Source organism: Trematomus bernacchii, unplaced genomic scaffold, assembly GCF_902827165.1.
Source record: "Trematomus bernacchii unplaced genomic scaffold, fTreBer1.1, whole genome shotgun sequence".
NCBI classification, from domain to species: domain Eukaryota; kingdom Metazoa; phylum Chordata; class Actinopteri; order Perciformes; family Nototheniidae; genus Trematomus; species Trematomus bernacchii.
The window spans coordinates 10,321,187-10,340,139 of NW_022987698.1; the positions used below are offsets into that span (position 1 = coordinate 10,321,187).

General features: G+C 39.1%; 3 protein-coding genes across 4 annotated transcripts; 2 read left to right on the plus strand and 1 right to left on the minus strand.

Annotated features, from left to right (window-relative positions):
* Nucleotides 1–556: 556 nt before the first annotated feature.
* On the minus strand, nucleotides 557–6,963 carry slc5a8l (solute carrier family 5 member 8, like). Its single transcript, XM_034138538.1, has 15 exons — nucleotides 6,610–6,963; nucleotides 6,216–6,281; nucleotides 5,964–6,015; nucleotides 5,580–5,647; nucleotides 5,020–5,174; nucleotides 4,398–4,538; nucleotides 4,185–4,314; nucleotides 3,997–4,085; nucleotides 3,563–3,675; nucleotides 2,551–2,618; nucleotides 2,368–2,454; nucleotides 2,091–2,284; nucleotides 1,182–1,291; nucleotides 971–1,056; nucleotides 557–858 (listed from the first exon to the last, which is right to left on the minus strand). The coding sequence occupies exons 1-15, from the start codon at nucleotides 6,961–6,963 to the stop codon at nucleotides 745–747; spliced, it is 1,827 nt and encodes a 608-aa protein (XP_033994429.1). The 3' UTR covers nucleotides 557–744.
* A 1,252-nt stretch (nucleotides 6,964–8,215) lies between these two features.
* Nucleotides 8,216–9,770, plus strand: tshba (thyroid stimulating hormone subunit beta a). Its single transcript, XM_034138539.1, has 3 exons — nucleotides 8,216–8,246; nucleotides 8,357–8,557; nucleotides 9,135–9,770. Exons 2-3 carry the CDS (start codon nucleotides 8,396–8,398, stop codon nucleotides 9,411–9,413), a joined length of 441 nt encoding a protein of 146 aa, XP_033994430.1. The 5' UTR covers nucleotides 8,216–8,246; nucleotides 8,357–8,395; the 3' UTR covers nucleotides 9,414–9,770.
* Nucleotides 9,771–12,817: 3,047 nt separating this feature from the next.
* slc25a55a (solute carrier family 25 member 55a) lies at nucleotides 12,818–18,459 on the plus strand. 2 transcript variants are annotated; one of them, XM_034138777.1, is made up of 10 exons: nucleotides 12,818–12,923; nucleotides 13,633–13,740; nucleotides 14,057–14,182; nucleotides 14,587–14,642; nucleotides 15,915–16,005; nucleotides 16,108–16,226; nucleotides 16,330–16,525; nucleotides 16,615–16,769; nucleotides 17,183–17,258; nucleotides 17,349–18,459. In XM_034138777.1, exons 2-10 carry the CDS (start codon nucleotides 13,721–13,723, stop codon nucleotides 17,506–17,508), a joined length of 999 nt encoding a protein of 332 aa, XP_033994668.1. In that variant the 5' UTR covers nucleotides 12,818–12,923; nucleotides 13,633–13,720; the 3' UTR covers nucleotides 17,509–18,459. The 2 variants fall into 2 exon arrangements, with proteins under 2 accessions (XP_033994668.1, XP_033994669.1); XM_034138778.1 differs by lacking the exons at nucleotides 12,818–12,923; nucleotides 13,633–13,740 and having other exon boundaries at nucleotides 14,120–14,182; nucleotides 15,108–16,005.
* Nucleotides 18,460–18,953: the final 494 nt, after the last annotated feature.

The window sequence follows — 18,953 nt, forward strand, 5'->3', positions numbered from 1 at the left end:
TCTTTAATAATGGGTGGAATTTGTGACAAATTCATATAGGTAGTTACTAAAAAAAGTTCACAATTCCCCCCCAACATAACCAGCCACTTAACAAATACAAACACATGGCCATGTCATCATACATTTTGTAGTATATCAAACAGTGTTTCATTGTGCCTTTGTCAGCAGGACATGAAGGAGGACAATGTTCAGGTAGAGAACATAGAGCTAGCAGACACCGTGAAAGAGAACAATTGAACAAAGGGCAATGAAAGTAAAACACATGTGTGAACACATCACTGCTTAACAGGACATGAGAGCAGCTCTGTCATAGTGAGATCAAATATGAGGTGACTGTGGTCTCAAAGCCTATTGTTCTGATGAATACTAAAACAGCAGAAATGTCCTGGTTTAACTCAGGGGTTATTTTTCTTTTTTTTCAATTATTAAAATCACCTCAGTAGGGTAGTAACATCCAAAGACAGATTTGGATTTTCTTTATATTCTTAAAGCTCAATTTAAGACAAGTTGTCAAGCTCTTTCTCAATGTAAAATATACATAATGTTTTATTGAAATTCAAGAAACATGTTTGAAACACATCAACATAAATACACGGTAATGGACGATTTGTAAAAACAATTGTTTCCACAAATGTAATGCACAGGGGATCAAGCAGCAAAATCATTGAGTTGTCATTATCATGTTTATAAAAATAATGATATTAAAATCTCTCCTTTCAGTAAATATGTATGAATGCAGCAGTGTCACAGTTTGGTGGCTCTTTCAGGATCTTTGCTTTTCATTTCAAAGTCTGTGAATGTTGGGTTGTCAGCCCCCGTATTAAAGTCTGTTGCAGACTTTTCTGTGACTTCTGATACCTGTAATGGAGTGAGAACAAACTATTACTAACACGTGACAAAATATACACATCTGTATTTCATATATCCTTACTTTGTTACTTGTTATATAACAAAGGGGTTATTCTCCTACCTTTGATTTACCACAGCAGCTGAAGCTAAACAGGTCACTCGCCTTCACAAACAGATCAGGGTTCTTTTCATCTTGCTTACATCCACCTGAACGCAAATGGAAACATATTCCCATAACAGTTCTAATTGTAGATTTACATTATACTGTTAAATATTTCACCAACACAAGAATGTATGTGTATTTGGAGGTAATGGTAAAGGAGATGTCTCACCTGTGGCCATGCTCACCAGCAGGCCAACCACCATCGTGGTGAGCGTACCCAGGAGACAGAAGTAGAGGTAGGACAGAGAGTACCAGGAGTCTGCCAGAGGCGGCCTCTCACTGAAACACAGAGGACATCGTTACATTATGTCCTCATGTTATTCTGCACTCCTTACGCCAACATTAATGACACTTTTCTTCTGATGGCATACTGCATGAACCTCGGTTGCAACTATCGTTTATCCTTATTATCGATTATTCATCTTATAATCATTTTGTCCAACGTACAGTCCAAATTCCTAATATATTTTAATAAACAATAATATAAAACAGAGAAACATCCGCAAATTATCACTTTAAGAAACTGGAACATGTGAAAAGTTGCCATTTTTAAAATGCCCTGAGGAATGAATAGCTTGTTGAAATAGTTGATTTTCTCTCAATTGACGTATTAATAAAGCAAGTAACTGCTGCTCAAGTATATATATAAATCTAGACTGAGGTTCTTTGGATATAGTCTCTATCTGTGCACTTTGTATTTCAGAAATTATTTTGAAAAGCATCAAAACCCTGTATAAAAATCTATTTCTGAAATGTAGTCCAGAAAAGCGGTGGGTTCAGCATATATTATCAAGTTTAATGACATGTATTAATATAGTGATAAAGCATTCAAGCATTCCCTCTGGGAGCATTCATCCTTGACAACAGCTAAATCATTTTATTTTTTATTTATATGTGTTTAGAGTTTTTACTTTTTGTAATAAACCGGCAAATTGAAGTCTTTGCGGGTCAGATATGAAGCTTGGAAACATTTCTATAATTTGTATACATTTGCTAAATGAAAATGCTAATGTTGTTTTGGCTCTGCTCATGTCATGTGAGTGGCAGCAGACGCCCCTGTGTGTCATGAATAACTCACTGGGGCTGTGAGGTCAGAGTCACGGGACTGGTCCATGGAGCTGGGGTTGTGACGTTTTGACTCATTGTGCTGTTGCAGCCCACAGTGGAGACTGGGAGAGGGTTTGTCTTTTCAGCTGTGGGGGGGTAGATCTGGCTTCCAATCCCCACCCACAGAGTCAACACCAGGCCACTCATCATTCCCACGAGCCCTCCCTGCAAAGTAAACATGGTGCAGTCAAATACCTCCTGGATGCGTCACATTCAAAAAGAATGCTAGGGTAAAAGGAAATACTCACTATTGAATTTGATGTGCGGAATAGCATGCCTAATAGGTAAAGACCAAGAAGAGGCCCGCTGATCATGCCAAATATGGACAGAGCTGCCTGTGAAAAGAAAACGATCAGAAGGCTTGTAGTTCATGGTGTTCAGCTCTTGGTGGGGCAGTAGAGCAATACAGTACATGAGTGCATGGTGTTCACCTGCAAAATGCTTCCCAAGGCTGATGCAACTCCAGCCATCCCAATGCACACGGCACCAAAGAAAACACCTGGGAGGTGTTAAAATCAGCATTGTTAAGATGAAAGAAAGGATCTAAACACAGCTTTCAGAGACAAATGTTTTTTTATAATTTAGCGGTTTTTGGTCTCAATGTATTTTGAATGTTGTCTTGTATTTCCAGGGTATCTGTTCTTGAAAAGTCATACAACGCGTTGAATTTAGTTAATGTCAGTTCATAGGCGTTGATGTTATTTAAAAAATAATTCCACATATGATTGTGGGCTGTCAGGAGACGTTACACATATATAAATTACATTAGGAAGGAAACACATTGTCATATAAAGGGCACGTGTCAGTTTGAGCAAAATGAATGTGTGGTTAATCCATTCATCACTAGTTTTATTTGTAATCATTAACACTTGGTTATGTAACCTGTATTAAATTAAATATATCCTATGGGCAACTAATAAAGGGTTTATCTTCCAAGTAATTAACTAATAAAGGGTTTAACTTCAAAGTAATAATGGAAACCACAACTTTGATCCTCCCAAGTTTACCTACGTGTTTCAACCTTTGCAGGGTTTTTTCAGCCAATTGAGGTATTAACCACTGTTTGTACAACATGGAGCTTTGCGAAATCTGCTTCTAGAAGCTTTTCTCCAATAATGGTTTCATTTATTGTATTACCACATTTCTGGTCATGTCGTAACTTGAACAGTGCAACTGGAAACAATTATATTTCTTTGGAAGAATAACATAAGATAATGGTTATCTACTACTAGTATTTTATGAGCTTCAAGGAGTCACACTGTAAGACAATTACTGTGGTATTTATGGTCAGAACGGACTGTATCTCTTTAAATAATGAGATATGTAAGGTTGTACAGCAAAACTGTCTTCATAAAACATTTTCTTGGGAGTAGTTTAGTCTTTATCACACTTTTTATGATACTTGCTCATTTTTGTGCTGACGTGAAAGTATATTGAACTTACTGAGGCCCATGTTCATCCAGGAAACTTGCTTCTCTGTGAGGTTTTTGAACACTGGAAGAATAAAGTCCTCCACAGTGACAGCAACAAGAGCATTAATGCTTGAAGACACTGTGCTGAAAAATATACAACAGTTAGCTTTTAGCCTTTTAGAATAGAACAGGATGTCTTATGCATTTAGATGGCCATTTAGATTACAGGTAGGATTAGTCTCAGATAGCATGCAGACGGTCGTTTCGTGCGTCATGCGTGCATAAAATTACTAGAACCCAACAATGACTTTCTCATTCGTCATAAAAACAATGACATGGAGTTAGGACGAAAACATAACCCAGGTACTGCCAGCTCATTTTTACTCATCATTGTATCTTATCTACAAGATCCTTTCCTTATTCCTTATAAACTATAACAAATGTTCCATGTTTGTCTCAGGGTACCTAAGGGTACCACTGTATGCAGCAGCCACAAACAAGCCAGGGATTCCAGGGTAGGCTGCCAGGATATCCATCACAAGGTACGGCAGCATCTGGTTTCCAAAGAATAGCCATTTTACAGTTAACAATAATGCTTTGTGACACACAGCATGATGACCATGAGATGATGAGACTATAACAGCTGTGGTTACCTGGTCAGGTGTGTCTATGTCACCGTTTTCAAGTGGGTCACAGTTCTTGTAAATGGAGAACATGGTGAGGCCGGAAAACACAGCCAGACTCACAGTTAGCCACAGGCCCACCAGGTTCACATACAAAGACCTGGGATGTTAAAGAAGACGAGTCAGTGCACAAACCTTTGCTCACATCTAACAATATACTTTTAGCATTGCAGGAACGCTCACATCTTGGCATGTCGCAAGGTTTTGCAGGAGATGTAGCGTTGCACCTGGGACTGGTTGATGGAGTAGATGGACACCCACATGACGCTGCCACCGACTACGATAGTCCAGAAAGTGTGTCTCTTCAGAGGGTCCGGGTCAAAGCTAAAAGTCAACAACATGTGGGTTTGATTGTTTGGGGACCTCAACAGCACAAACATCTGGTAAAGAAAGGTCTTTTAAATCAACACTGAGAAAAAAGTTGAATTTAATGAAATGTATTATGTCAACAAATTACTGATAATTGTATTCGGTAAGTTAAAAGCAATAATATTAAGTTTGAATAATAACAGTATATTGTTGCTTTCAGCTGACCCTATAGGCATAATACAGTCAACGTTTCTGTTTTTCCAGTGAATAAACAGAAATTATTGATATTTAATTAACAGTTTCCTTAGAACCTTCCTTTCGTGTATACACAAGCAGTTAGTCACAGGAAACAATTACCGGAGTTAATCGAATTGGTTTTTCTGTCAGTGCAGTCTAATTGATCTGATTATGGAAGCCCCGCCCATCTGACATCATAATCTGTTTAAAACAAACCAACAACAAATACTATCCTCCACAACTCTGCTGGTGTACTTACTCAAACGCATCTAGTCGGCCTCCTTTGCCAGCATCTTCCCAAATATTGGTCAGGCCTCCCTGCAGAACGGCTCCTCGAGCTATAACCGCCACAAAACCTGCCAGCATGATCACCATCTGCATTACGTCCGTCCAGATCACTGCTTTCAGACCGCCCTGAAACAAATCCAAGTTCCTGTCAGCTTATCATTTCCAAGTAATGTTGAAGATCTTTCCAATGTAGTGCTAGTTGAGGCTTCATGCTGTGAATTTCAAATGTGTACAATTATAAATCAACTTTGACAACTTTAGTTTCACAAGCAGATCTGACGGTGTAATTAACCGCACACCTAAATAGGTGTGTACAATCTGTAAAAATAAGTTTAGTTTGAAACATTTTTAATTTTTTTTGCACTTTTATTGTCATTACATAGTACAGGTACTATGTAACTAAATGGTTTCTCTGCATTTGACCCATCCTAGTGTTAGGAGCAGTGGGCTGCCATTATGAACGGCGCCCGGGTTGGTATGCAGATCATGTATTTACTACAATAAATACTATATGAAATGCAGAATACTGACCAAAGTGCAGTAGACGATGCACACTGCTCCTGTGGCCACCAGCACTCCCCATAGATCCAGCCCTGTGACTGAGTAACCACAGAAAAACTCCTTTATGATTTCAGAACAAATGCATTGAGACATAACACCATGAGACATTTTAGTTAATCCGAGCCGCTCTCATAACCTCCTAAAAATGTTGTATTTAAAAAGAAAACACATACTCAGCTTTTTTAGTTTTAGGTTAAATCTGTGTTGAAGTTAAACATGAGACAGAGAAACCATCTGTCCTATCTATCAGTATTGAACAGTATAAACTCTGTTTTCAGGCCAAATCAAATCTAACACAGGTTACCTCTGGACGACTGAAGAACTCTTTATTCATAACTGCTGCAGCAGACTTACTTTGATTTAGTGCAAGAGCTGGGGCGTAGATGACCATGCCGGTGTACAGGATCTGAAAAAAAGTGCTCCCATTAGCTGATTAGTTGGAAACACATCAAACGTGATTCATATTCATCTTGAAATTGGTATCAAGAATCCATTTTACATGAAGCAAAACAGGTGCTTTTCACCATGTTACATTTATCATGTTATTTTGAATTATCTAAATACATAGCAACCCATGAATATGTTTGAAAAGCATGTTTTAGTTACCGTCTGAGCAATGTACATTGTTGTCCCAATTAGACGAACGGGCCGGCTGAAGCGCAGCTCCAGGTACTAGAAATGGAAGGAAAACAGACAGTCACACTTCAGTAAACTGTTCATTTGGTTTATATATCCACATTTACACAATATGCAAAGTGTTTTTTATTTGTTTTCCACTCCAATGTCTGCCCAATTATCGGAGGAAATGCTTTTATGGCAGATTTTGTACAGCAATGGATAACAGTAAAACCCTTTAAACAAGCTACAGCCATGTTGCGAAATAAAGTGCAGCCACATTAACTTGTAAAAGTGCCCATCAATAAAGCATGCATGCTCCAATTATTGTTATATTCCAAGGTGTTTGGTGCCAGCTTTTGTAATATTTTAATCATTTCCGTACCTCATAGGCACTGGTGATTGCCAGTCTGTAGAATAGTGGGACAAAGACCTCAGCGGTGATAACAGACATGATGGCATAGGAGAAGCCGAAGAGCCAGAAGGCAGCTCCAAAGCGGTAGGCCTCAGCCGGTGTGCCGATGACCGTGATGCCAGACATAAAGCTGGCAGTGAGCGACATGGCAACAGGCACAGCTGTCATTTGTCGTCCACCAAGCAAGAACTCAGAACTGCTGGTCTCCTTGCGGCTTCGGATGGCCTGGAAAAGGCCAATGCCGGCTGCAGCCAAAATAGTTCCCGCAAACACCACATAATCCCACACGGAGAAAGTGGCCACTGGACCACCTGCACCAGTCATGGTTAGTTTAGCAGCTTTCACCAACACTTCTCTCTGAACTCTTGTTATGAATGCTTCTGAATTATTTGTTGTTTCTAATGTTGAAGGATCTTCCCTTTAATTTAGCCTGAAACTGTCTTAAACTCCAGTTGTACACAAACCAAAACATAAGTAGAAGTCAGAGAAAGCCAGCTGTGTCAAATGTGAGACGGGTGTAAATAAACTGCACTCATCCTTAAAATGTCCTTTCAACAAAGAAGAGAAAAATCCAGAGTTTGAGGCGTTAGTCCAACGCTGTTTTTCCGCTTTGCAATCCAACTATCAGAGTTGCTCCAGCTGATAGTAGAGGTATAAGACACTTACAGACTAGTTTTCTGCAGACTATAAAGATTAGCTTACTTTAGTTAATAATCCATCAAGGACACATGGTACTCAAGTCAGCCTTCCAGTGATTGTAAAAGGTGGTGCTCCTGGGGTTTGTGCTGATGGCAGACAAGGTACTTTCTATTGGAATGACAAAAAGAATGTGCCAGAGAGAGTTTGACTACCCTTGACAATCATTAAACAAAAAGAGGATAAGGAAATCCATGCAGCTTTGGCTCAAGTGAACATACCGACTGGTCAGTAGCTCGAAGCCTCTATCTCTGACGTTTAGAGATAAACTGTAACATCTACTGCTACAGTTTTCAGTTGACTCACTGTACTAGGACAAAAGATTAGATAACCCTACTCTGAATGTGTTTTACTCATGTTTATAACAAGTTTGGACTGTACCGTTTGTGAAAGTCTTGCATAAACTTTGCTAACTGGTGTGGATTTTTGGAACCACCAATGCATGAAGCATCATTTCCACATGCACATTGACAGAAGTGCTCAGACATGTTATCTAGTTCAAAAAGTGTTTTTTTCTCTAGTTAATTTTTATCCAAATGAGGGACAGATTATGTTTGTTTTGGAAAAACAAGTACAACTCTGGTTAAAATGTAAAAGTGCTTTAGAAAATATGCATCCTTCCAAGAATGTATGCTTTTAGGCATTTTGTGACATCTAGTGGACACTGAACAAGCCCAGGATCTACAGTTCATTTAGAATCAATTGCGTCACTTTGCTTTGTTTTACATAAACTTTGATCATTCAAATAATTATTAATTCATGTCACTCAACTAATGGACTAAACACTAAGTCCTGTCTGTTCGTCACAGATAGAAGATAACTGCTACCTTGGATACGAAAAAGTTTGCATAAATACTGTTCATGAGGGATGTTCAAACTCACAATCATCAGGTCCTGCATCTCTGGAGCAGGTGACTCTCACATGCAAAAAGGAGCAAATCATAATTAAGATACTATACGCTTTATGTCCTTGCTGATCTCTGGTTGACAATGTGTGTCTTTATATTTCCTTTCCATGCAGATCCCAAGTTTATTTGGGAAATAAATCCCTTTGCTTGACATGGAGACTGCAGTGTTCACCAGCTGGCTCCTTTTCCTGATGTTCAGCCCAGCTGTTCCCATGTGTTTACCCACAGACTTCACCCTGTATGTGGAACGGCCAGAGTGTGGCTACTGTGTGGCGATCAACACAACCATCTGCATGGGATTCTGCTACTCAAAGGTATGTCTGACGTAGATTCTCATTCATTTCTTCAGCTGGAAAAATAAAGATTGTCATATAAGTGATTGATGTAAAGGTTTATTGTTTCACCATGGCCAATACAAATTCGAAACTGTGAATGGTTTAAAGTTGTCATCCACTTTAAGAAATCTTTTTTTTCAGTCAAAACACATTTCCGTTTGACCGTTAACCAGTGTAAATAGAAGATAGATGCAAAAGTATTTAAGGAAAATATAAAACTCAAAAGGGTCAGAAACAAATGAAAAACAAACAGATTTAAAACATAGGTGATCTTTTAGAAAAACTGTAACATTTAACCAACACACTTGTTGCATTATTTATTTACCTAGAAAAGTTTACATTAATCAACAATTCAGTTTCAACCTCAATGTAAATATGTCTGTTGGCTATTGATCAAGGGGCCTAAGGGGGCCTTGACCTCAACCCTGACAAAGAGACAGAGCCACGGCTGGATTTATCCCATTTTAAGATAAAAATCTACAAAATGTTGTTTGTTTTCAAGGATTTGAAATGTATAATGAGTTGATGATGTGTTTGTGTACTGTTTGTTGAGCAGGACAGTAACCTGAAGCACCCACTCCGCACACGCTTCCTGATCCAGCGAGGCTGTACCTATGACAAGGTGGAATACCGTGCGGCCGTACTGCCCGGCTGCCCCGTGGACTCCAACCCCGTCTTCACCTACCCCGTGGCCCTCAGCTGCCACTGTGGGGCCTGCAGGACGGACAGCAATGAGTGCATACAGAGGGCCGGCCCTGACAGAGCTCGCTGTACCAAACCAGTGAGAAGTCTCTACCCGTACCCTGGCCAGAGAAACTACATGATCCCTTTCTGATTCTCCTGGTATCAGCTTATCTCTTTTTACTGTTAAAACGACCCAGCAGCTGCATGAGTCATGAATGTTTTTAGATGAAACAAACACCATCCTTTAGTTGGTGATGGATACAGAGTTATCTATACTGTCTGTTCTGGTACCTATTGTTCCCGACTGTTTATTGTGTCTTTGTTGCCAAGCGTGCTTGTGCTGCAGCCCTGCTACTCACTTTACAATGCAGGGTTGATCCTGGCGCACATTTTAGTCAGCGTCATTATTTATCCTCCTGTACCCTTGTGTGTGTGTGTGTGACTCCCAGACGTATTATGTTTACTCTGGGATACTCTGAATTCAACTCAATTAAAGCTGACGTCTCTAAATAGCTCTCTGACTAAGCTGTGTTTGACTTAATCACATCCTGTACAGAGCCCTACAGTAGCTTCCACATCACAATCACAAGGCCATGACGCTCCACAATGTCACCTCAGGATACTATATTTGCCACATCCGTCATTCTGAAGGCACATGATCGTTAACTCACCTCTTCTTACCAAATGGATTATCAGTGAGCATGTTGGTCCACAAAGATAAGGCAGAAGAATTACCAATCTCCAAAATTACAGTATGACAATTGTCTTTACCAATTTGTTGAGTAGATATGTCTACATTAATAACAGTACAGCGTCAATTTATTGTTTCCCATCGTCACAGTGAATTCTGGAGGGAGACAGCTGGAGCTTATTAATAGCACAGTAGTTCAAAGTTGAAACTGACTATGAAGTCCATCATGTGGAACTCTGTTACATTGCCCTTTCCTCACCTTAGGTTATATTCATCTCACTTCTGTATTTACAACATTCCTCCGTCAGTGTACATTTCATTTGCTTATTCAAGTGTCTCTTTGTTGACTTAAGAGCTATCTTGTAAGGCTCAGATTCTAACTGTACGTATCAGAGCATTATAAGTGTTATTCATTGGTGTTGCAGCTCTATAGCAGCTTTTCAGATATTGAGATATTTAATAAAATATCAAATTTAACAGGAAGCTGGTGAACTGAAGGCCAACCAAAAAGATGTTAAATGAATGGCAGAAAGTTAATTTCTGTTTCACTTTCATCAGTGAACAATAGTTGTCTACATCTGCATTGCTCCCCATGTCAAGCTTTGACTCTGTGCCACTTATCCCTGACACATATCATAAAGTTAGAAACCTTATATTTTTGGGGCAGAGGTAGAACAAACCAAATGTGGTCTAGCTAAGTGTGGGAAATTATGAATGTAAACCGGTTTTTAATGCTGAACCCTATAGCCCATAACCTTGAGGAAGCTTCTTCAACTTCCCACAGACCGGCACTGTTTAACCTTGACACTCTGCTGTCAAATTGAACATTCCTGGATTTATGGTCCATTGTTTATGTCTTTGTTTTTCAGTTTCAATATTGCTACTTATCCTGTAACCAACATAACAACAAAAAATGGTTTCCTGAGTTCAATGAATCAATATGATCTAGCCTGACTTTACTCATAAACCCACCTCACTAGAGGGTTAATTATGCTGTATACCTTATACAAAAAGTTGACCTGACATAACTCTACAATCATCAGACTGGAAAAAGCAGTGGATGAATTGGAATTTGCTTCCATCAGCAGTCCAGGAAAACAGCCATGTGACGCACATACCGACCACTCTTTCATTGAGACAAACCATACAGTTTTGTTTGTGTTTTGTTTATTCAACTAGAACAAATGTGACTTTTTTTCAGTCTAGACTGAAATATCTCAATGGCTATTGAATGGATTAAGATGTTTTTAGTACTCGCATTCATGTTCCCTTCAAGTTGAACTGTAACAAATATTATGACACCTTATTGTTTCTACTATAGCGCCTATATCTCAGAATTTCCACTTCTGCAATACTTTAATTGATGACATAATCACTGCTAATAGGTAAATGACTGCATGCTAACATGCTAAACTGTGAGCATTTAGCTCCTTAAATCACTGTGCGTAAGTACACCTTAACAAAGCTACTACTACTGTTACTGTGCCTTCGCACACCAACCTCTTCGAGAAACCAGTTTACATTTAAACAAGAGCCCTCTTGCCTTCAGCCTATATACCTTGTAATTTTTCTATGGCACATACCTGGTTGTGGGTGCGGTGCATTTGAGTCATCTGCAATTTAAACCTATTCAGTAGAATTTACTAGATGCTCATGCAACAAAACCCCTTTGAGTAATTCCATAGACATTAGTTCCTGGTTTAACCTTAGCAACAGATGGACATTGTTTCATTTTCTACATCAATATTCAAAAATGAAAAACTTGTAAGGTGAAGCCATTGGCTGTGCTTCTCTTTTTTTGCAAAACCTTCTTGTTATAGCCTGCATGAACAGATCAGATCAAATATGTAAATTAAGTAGTACCTGCCAGAGCATATACAACATGACCTAGCAGATTATTTGGTTTCCCTGCCAATGTATTATACACACAAACACACCTGTGAGTTTAGGGTTTTTATTAATGCTCAGTCTCAATTGTTCCCCACACCATGTCTGTCCTGCTTAAGTTACATGGCATATATTGTTTTTATTTTATGTATTATATTATTATGATTGTTACTAATGCATTTACATGAAGGCAGGTAAAAACTGCATGGAGCCAATTGTAACTGTTGCATCCTGTAGGGTAGTTCCTGGTAACAATGCACTGTATTTTTTAAACTGGTGGTATATGGTTTGTATGGAGAAATATGTATATGTAGTTGTTTATAGCAACTGTGTCTGTCAGATGTATGTAGTTGGAGAAAAAAAATGCATATGTTACATTCATGTGTTTAGTTACTTTAACCCCAAAATAGCATCAATAAGGTAATTAGGATCATTCTAGTTACAACCCCAAACAAGTTCACCAGAATGTTCCAGGATGATCTTAAGGCCAGGGTGATCTTAACACAGAGACAATGGGAACTTGACCAGGAACCGGATCATCTAGTAAAGATCTTTTAGTAAACCGCGTCTTAACCCTTCACCCTTATGATGAATTGGAAATGGGGGACCCTGATGTAAACAAGACGAAAGTCTTTCTCTGGTCTGCATCCCCTTAACAATTGTATGTTTTGAGCTGTACTGTACTGTACCCAATATACAAGCTGTTAATAAACTTTTCAATCAATCAAACCGACTTTCGGGATTACCTCTCCAAAAGACTTATCATGATTAAATTGCTGCTAAGCGTTTGTTTACCGAACAATGGTTTATTTGATCTTCTCTTCACCCCTTACTCATTTGTAGAAGCATGATTGGTGCATTGGTCGATTGATTGGTAGATCTTCCAATTAAAATAGAGAAGGTTCAATAGTAGCCAATCAGCTCCGGATTTACATTCTTGGTGGATCCGCCCCCGTCTAGAGCTCAATGGAAATTTCCACTCTCTTCCCTCGTAGCTATATATCAGCAGACCGGCGACTCACACGGAAACAGAAGTTAACGGCTCGAAACAATCTTACTTAAAGCATACAAGACAATCGTTTGGTGAGTACTAACTTTTGAATTTCATTCATAATAATAAGATTATGCATTTAAAAGTCATTTAGTCGTTTGCAATAGCCAACTTCTCCGCTTTAAGGGAAGGAATTCTTCTGAATGGGTGTCTCCGTTAGCTAACGTTTAGTAACAGCTAACGAATTAAAGAATTTGCTCTTTAAATGTTATGAGACAAACCTGTATGATGATAATTGCTTTTATGATTTATTTCTAACTGTTGACTCTACATCTTACCTTCCTGCTATACATAAACACTTACTTGACATAATGAATGCAGATTTTATTTTTCTGGAAAAAAAAGTCGTGAATCGCAAGAAAAGAGTAACTCGTTAAGGTATTGGCCTATTGGGAGCTCTTTTGCGTTGATTTGCACGGACAGTATTCCGATAAAACTCAGTTTACAACGAATACATTCACACTGCTGCCTGCATGTTACTTGAAAATACGCTAGTCTGCAGTCATGTTGAACAATGACTGAAATGGTCATGCCCATGTATGGTGTTCCGGTATGCGACCCCACGGGTTGCACTACTCATATTACAAGTAGCGGAACTGCTGCTTCACGGTCCCGTGACTTTGAGGTATATAAGCTAAAGCCGGCTGCTGTGGATGGGATAAGCTCTATGAACACAAGTGTCTGCGACTTCTGAGGAACCTGTTCATATCTAAAGTAACTCCTCCCGTTTTCTCTCTCCAGGACTCTATTTATTGATTTGACTGAAGAACATTTGGATCTACATCACTACCTTTTTACACTTCTATCTTTACCTTTTTTGAAAATCATCATGGCTCAGCAACAAAACAGGTGAGTCTGATACATGTATTTACTATTGTGACCAATTACCATTTGAGTAATTTTCACAACAAACATTCAAGCATATTTGAGTTAGTTTGACAAGACATGAAAGGACTATGGCTTAAGAAAATTTGAAGGACATCACTGATTTTAATAATAATAATCAAATGTAACTGAACAATGCAACTTGAGAGAACAGTATCACATCTAAAAACTATTCCAGCCATAATTTTACGTCTACTTTCATTTGATTTGATTTGTCACTGTTTTTATAGTTACAGTAAATGCCATTTCCAATATAATAACTTTTTTTTTTTTTTTTCAGTCTTCCAGCCAAGCTCATTAATGGAGGTATTGCTGGCATTGTTGGGGTTACTTGTGTCTTTCCCATTGACTTGGCAAAGACCAGACTGCAGAATCAGAGACCAGGACAGCAGGTCTACAAGAGCATGTAAGTATTTCCGTCTCACACGACAACGCTCTGTGTGCCAAATCTCTTGGCACTATACCTACTAGGTCCATGTGTCATCAGTACTATTTTAGCTAATCCTTCAATGACGTCATGATTACTTTTTAGATTTAGGGGAATACCTGACTCAATGGACCGTGATAAATATAAATCTTTCTCATTCCTCTCCAATGAGGCGTTCAAATGCCTTTGGGTGGAAATGTACTGCCCATTTTACGCGCCCAACTAGCTTGTATGCTAACGTACATGTCACTGTTACATGTTGTAAATATATAATAGTAATAAATAACAGGTTTTTTTGTAAGCATCTGTAAAATTCTTTTTTACAATCTGCTACTTTATATGATTCAGACCAATAATATTTTCTTTGCTCTCTATTTCTTCAGGATGGACTGCCTTGTCAAGACAGTTCGATCAGAGGGCTTTTTTGGCATGTACAGAGGTAAGAGTTATGCACCTACGAATGTTATGAAGCAGTAGGCTGAAACATGTAGCAGAGGATTAGATGTAGGACAGAGTAAGATGTGTTTATGTTCGTTGAACATCTATTACGTGATTACAGCTATTGAAGGTTCATATACAGTGTATTTTAAGTGCATGGGTTGCTTTATTTACTTACACTTATAAAATTACAGTTATTAGTAAAGTAATGGGAAAAGTTATGAAAGTGAGGCGGCCAAAGCTGCTCTCATTTAGAGTGGTTTTGCCACTTTAAGATATTTTGAATAGCATTCATGCAATGAGTAAGAGAACACTGTTTAATCATAAGTTAATCCATTTTATTGTCAAAAAGAAGTAAAAACTTGTGGACATAGTTAAATGTGAGGAAAATTGAGAGCTTTTTAGTCTGGTTCTCTGCTTTTGTGAGGAATGCCGTTTGTTTGCATCTGTGTTTTTCATATTGCAGACCTGGGTCCCCCTGGGATATTGAAGGCTAGCCGATAAGGCGCAGCCACGCTGGAGGCAAATCATATAATGGTTCTTACATTATTGCTCTATCTAAAAATATAGGCACATGTTTTTGTTTTGCCATCTGTTTGTTCTATATTTGGACTTCTCGTCAATAACTACTTGGTTTTCCTCTTCACTGTCAACTTGTTGTAGATCCTCATTTTGTCTATGAAGTGTGTCCTTGCAGACTTTGGTTGACTTTGAGAACTCCTCTGTGGTAGACTAAAGTTATAGATGGTCCACAGTCTCACAGATCAGCTTTTCATGTTTGCCCAAAGTCTGCACACACAGTGCATTGCCATATGAGGATTTAGTCTGTCAACATCTCTTCTTGTCTCTTGTCTGTTGTCGTCATTAACCTACTTACTCGCTTGTTGTCTTTCAATAGAAACACACATTATCATTTTTAAAGTTTTCTCTTTGTAAGAGGACCATCTTTATCATAAACTGACTTGTGTACTTCATAGTGTTTGCATCTTCCTCTGGATATTCATCACCCGCTTCATTTCTTCTCTCGTCCTGTGTTTTGCTTGTTTCTCCTTTTCCTTTTGAAACTCATGTATTGTAATGTTATTTCTTTTGACATAACCCCTCGTGATTTATAGCTGAAGCTACTTTAAATTGAACATTTTTCCTATCTGTGTAGATTTTCTGTACTAATTCAATTCCTATGGTGTTAAAGATAGTGGAAGGGAAATGTTTTTGAAACTGAGTGAATTGTTGATTGTGACTTCAATGCTGACAGTGTGTGTTTTTATTTCAGGTGCCGCTGTAAACTTGACCCTGGTCACCCCTGAGAAGGCCATCAAGCTGGCTGCTAATGACTTTTTCAGGCAACACCTCTCCAAAAATGGGTAAGCAAAATCATCAACCTCAGAGTCATCAGAACATAATTTAAACAAAAATATTAAGCAATACACTGGATTTAAATGATTTGTGTTCCTCTGTGTTAACAGAAAGGGGCTGACGGTGTTCAAAGAGATGCTGGCTGGGTGTGGAGCAGGCATGTGTCAGGTTGTTGTCACCACCCCCATGGAGATGCTCAAGATACAGCTACAGGACGCAGGCAGACTTGGTGAGAAGAGTACACCGTTGATACTGAATTATAATCTGAATATGCATTTTACTCAAATACTGCCATTGTGTGTGTATTAACATATTTTGTCTTCGGTCCAAAGCGGCCCAGCAGCAGAAGCCCGTCATGATGTCCACCACCAAGCTGGTGGCCACCAACACGGTGCTCAGCCGCTCCTTCAACTCGTGCACCGTGTCCTCAGCACCGCGAGCCGTTTCTGCCACTCAGATCGCTAAGGAGCTGTTCCACACACACGGCATCCAGGGGCTCTACAAAGGCCTGGGGGCCACCCTGATCAGGTGAAACTCCTATTCATGGTAACGAGGCAGACCAGTTACTAGGTATCAGGGTTTCAGTCTGAAACAACTATTTCTTTTGTTCCTTTCAGGGATGTTCCCTTTTCTATTGTTTACTTCCCGTTGTTTGCCAACCTGAACCACCTGGGCAAACCGAGTCCTGATGCTGCGGCTCCGTTCTACTGGGCCTTCATGTCCGGGTGTGTGGCAGGATCCACCGCCGCTGTGGCTGTTAACCCGTGTGACGGTGAGTGTTCAGAGCCATGTCAGCCATGATGCTAGAAATCTATCAGGTGTTTACCACACCAGTGAAATTCCTCTATTTCTGTCGGTTTTTGTTAGGAAGTTAAACGGGTCATAGTTCCAACTCTAACCTTTTTTATACTACTGTGAAAACATCTCTTTTGAACAACTATAATTATTCAAGTCTTAACTTGAATGCACCGCTATGCTGCTCTTTGTTATCCCCATTCTGATATTTCTTAAAGCTAACGTTAGCTAGCTCTCCTCCATATCATTTCAACACATGGTTGTTAACAATGGAGAATGATCAGTATTTAAGTGTGTGATATGTTCTGCATGATGTGCCCTGTTTATTAGTAACAGCACAGTAATGTTTCTTAATGTCATTTCATTTTTTCTCTTTCATTTTCTTTGTAGTGGTGAAGACTAGACTGCAGTCGCTGAACAAAGGGTCCGCTGAGGAGGCCTATAGTGGAGTGGTTGATTGTGTGAGGTAAGACAGATAAGTCATACATTGTTACAAAATCACTTTTCTTTTTTTGAATGCCTGTTTACATTAAGCCCTGCCTCTGGTTCTCCACAGTAAAATAATGCAGAAGGAGGGACCCTCAGCCTTCCTGAAAGGTGCTGGCTGTCGAGCTCTGGTGATCGCGCCTCTCTTCGGCATCGCACAGGTTATGTACTTTGCTGGAGTTGGAGAATACATCCTGGACAACACTCCTCTAAACCTCCTGTCGGCATGAGAGCATATCAACTTGACTGAGGACCTTCTGAGCGTAGATGGTGGAACAACTGGCAGCTACATACCATCAGTTTACAGCAGAGTCTTGTCTGGAGACAGGAAGACTTATGAAGACCTATGATTCATCTTCTGCTGTGTTGCACTTAAACACTTTTGTGACTTTTTCAGGAGGCTATAGCCAATGTTTGCACTTGAAGCTGTTGGCCTTACCGGGCTGGGGGATGCAGAGTTGCAGTGTTATTCTTTCTCTGTCCCAGAGACAGTCCTGTTTCCCTCTGTGAGGGAGGAGAGCTATTTCCTTCAAATACACATCCTATTTTTGTGTTTTCTTCCATGCTATCGCTTTGCTTTTTTTTTGTGTACTTTATGTGTATGCTAGTTTTTATTTTTGAATTGCTGAATGCAGCAGCTTGCAGTACTTTATGTTTTTTCCTTTTCCACTGCTGTCTCATGTTACAAAGTCTTTAAGTTGGGGACTCGTTGAGCCCATTTGAATGCAAAGGGATATTTTAATTATTTTGTTACACACATTTCCAGCAAGAACTGTTATTGTACATGTTTAAATCTCACTGATCATGAACCTTCCTACTGACATGGGACCATATGGCTTTCCAATCCATAACATGTCCTGTTAAATACTTGATGTTACCCTGAAGTTGTTTTAGTAGTATTACCTGCAATAACTTGAGATGCATTCATGCATATTATATATGTATCTGTCCACATAACTTCAGTTAAGACATTTTCATATGGATACCTGAAACTTCAAATGTTTTTTTTGGTTTATGCCTTAAACAAAGCAGAAAGACCTTTCTGTCTGAATAGAAAACATGCCAAATAAAAACAATATTACTGTGACTGAGCATGTGAAATGTGACTCTTACCATGTTTTGTGTTTGTGTTTTTTGTACATACCATATATATATTAACATAAAAAATGTAAATACACTCATTCTGTGTTCATTGATTTATTACACCATATCGTTGACAGGTCTATACCACACAGACATAAATGATTCCTGCTTTGTTACAAAAACTTTGAAAAGGTCCAAAAGACAGCTGGTTTAAACTGAGATAATGCCAGCGCAGCCCCTCTAACAAAGGCAAGAACAAAAACATTTAATCCGTAGTGACAAATGGCTTCAATCGTCATAATACTTAACAATGCTAAAGCAGAAACACTAGACTAGAGGCTATTGAAAGAGCTGCTAATCTGGGTATATCCTTCATGTAAAATATGATTGTACATACGCACACCTTGATGAATCGGAAGTTGATTAGGAGAGGACTCAATGTCAATTTAGTTTAAAAAGATGACATTTTAAGGGTGGATTATGCATTGTTATGCTAAAATGTGTGTGAATGGATAAAGTCAGCTGATTGCTAACAAGTATCATGCATGATTTTTGTGAAATGGCTAGACGGGAGGGATAAGGTGGCGTGGGA

Bases quoted from the DNA above. Each gene is read 5' to 3' on its own strand.
- slc25a55a (XM_034138777.1), top strand. From the start codon at position 13,721: ATGGCTCAGCAACAAAACAG. The intron at 14,183-14,586 runs GTAAGTATTTCC...CTATTTCTTCAG, and splicing joins CAGCAGGTCTACAAGAGCAT to GATGGACTGCCTTGTCAAGA. The intron at 16,770-17,182 runs GTGAGTGTTCAG...TTTTCTTTGTAG, and splicing joins GGCTGTTAACCCGTGTGACG to TGGTGAAGACTAGACTGCAG.
- slc5a8l (XM_034138538.1), bottom strand. From the start codon at position 6,963: ATGACTGGTGCAGGTGGTCCAGTGGCCACTTTCTCCGTGTGGGATTAT. The intron at 6,016-6,215 runs GTAACTAAAACA...ACTTTTTTTCAG, and splicing joins CAATGTACATTGCTCAGACG to ATCCTGTACACCGGCATGGT. The intron at 5,175-5,579 runs GTCAGTATTCTG...GATTTGTTTCAG, and splicing joins GCATCGTCTACTGCACTTTG to GGCGGTCTGAAAGCAGTGAT.
- tshba (XM_034138539.1), top strand. From the start codon at position 8,396: ATGGAGACTGCAGTGTTCACCAGCTGGCTCCTTTTCCTGATGTTCAGC. The intron at 8,558-9,134 runs GTATGTCTGACG...TTTGTTGAGCAG, and splicing joins TGGGATTCTGCTACTCAAAG to GACAGTAACCTGAAGCACCC.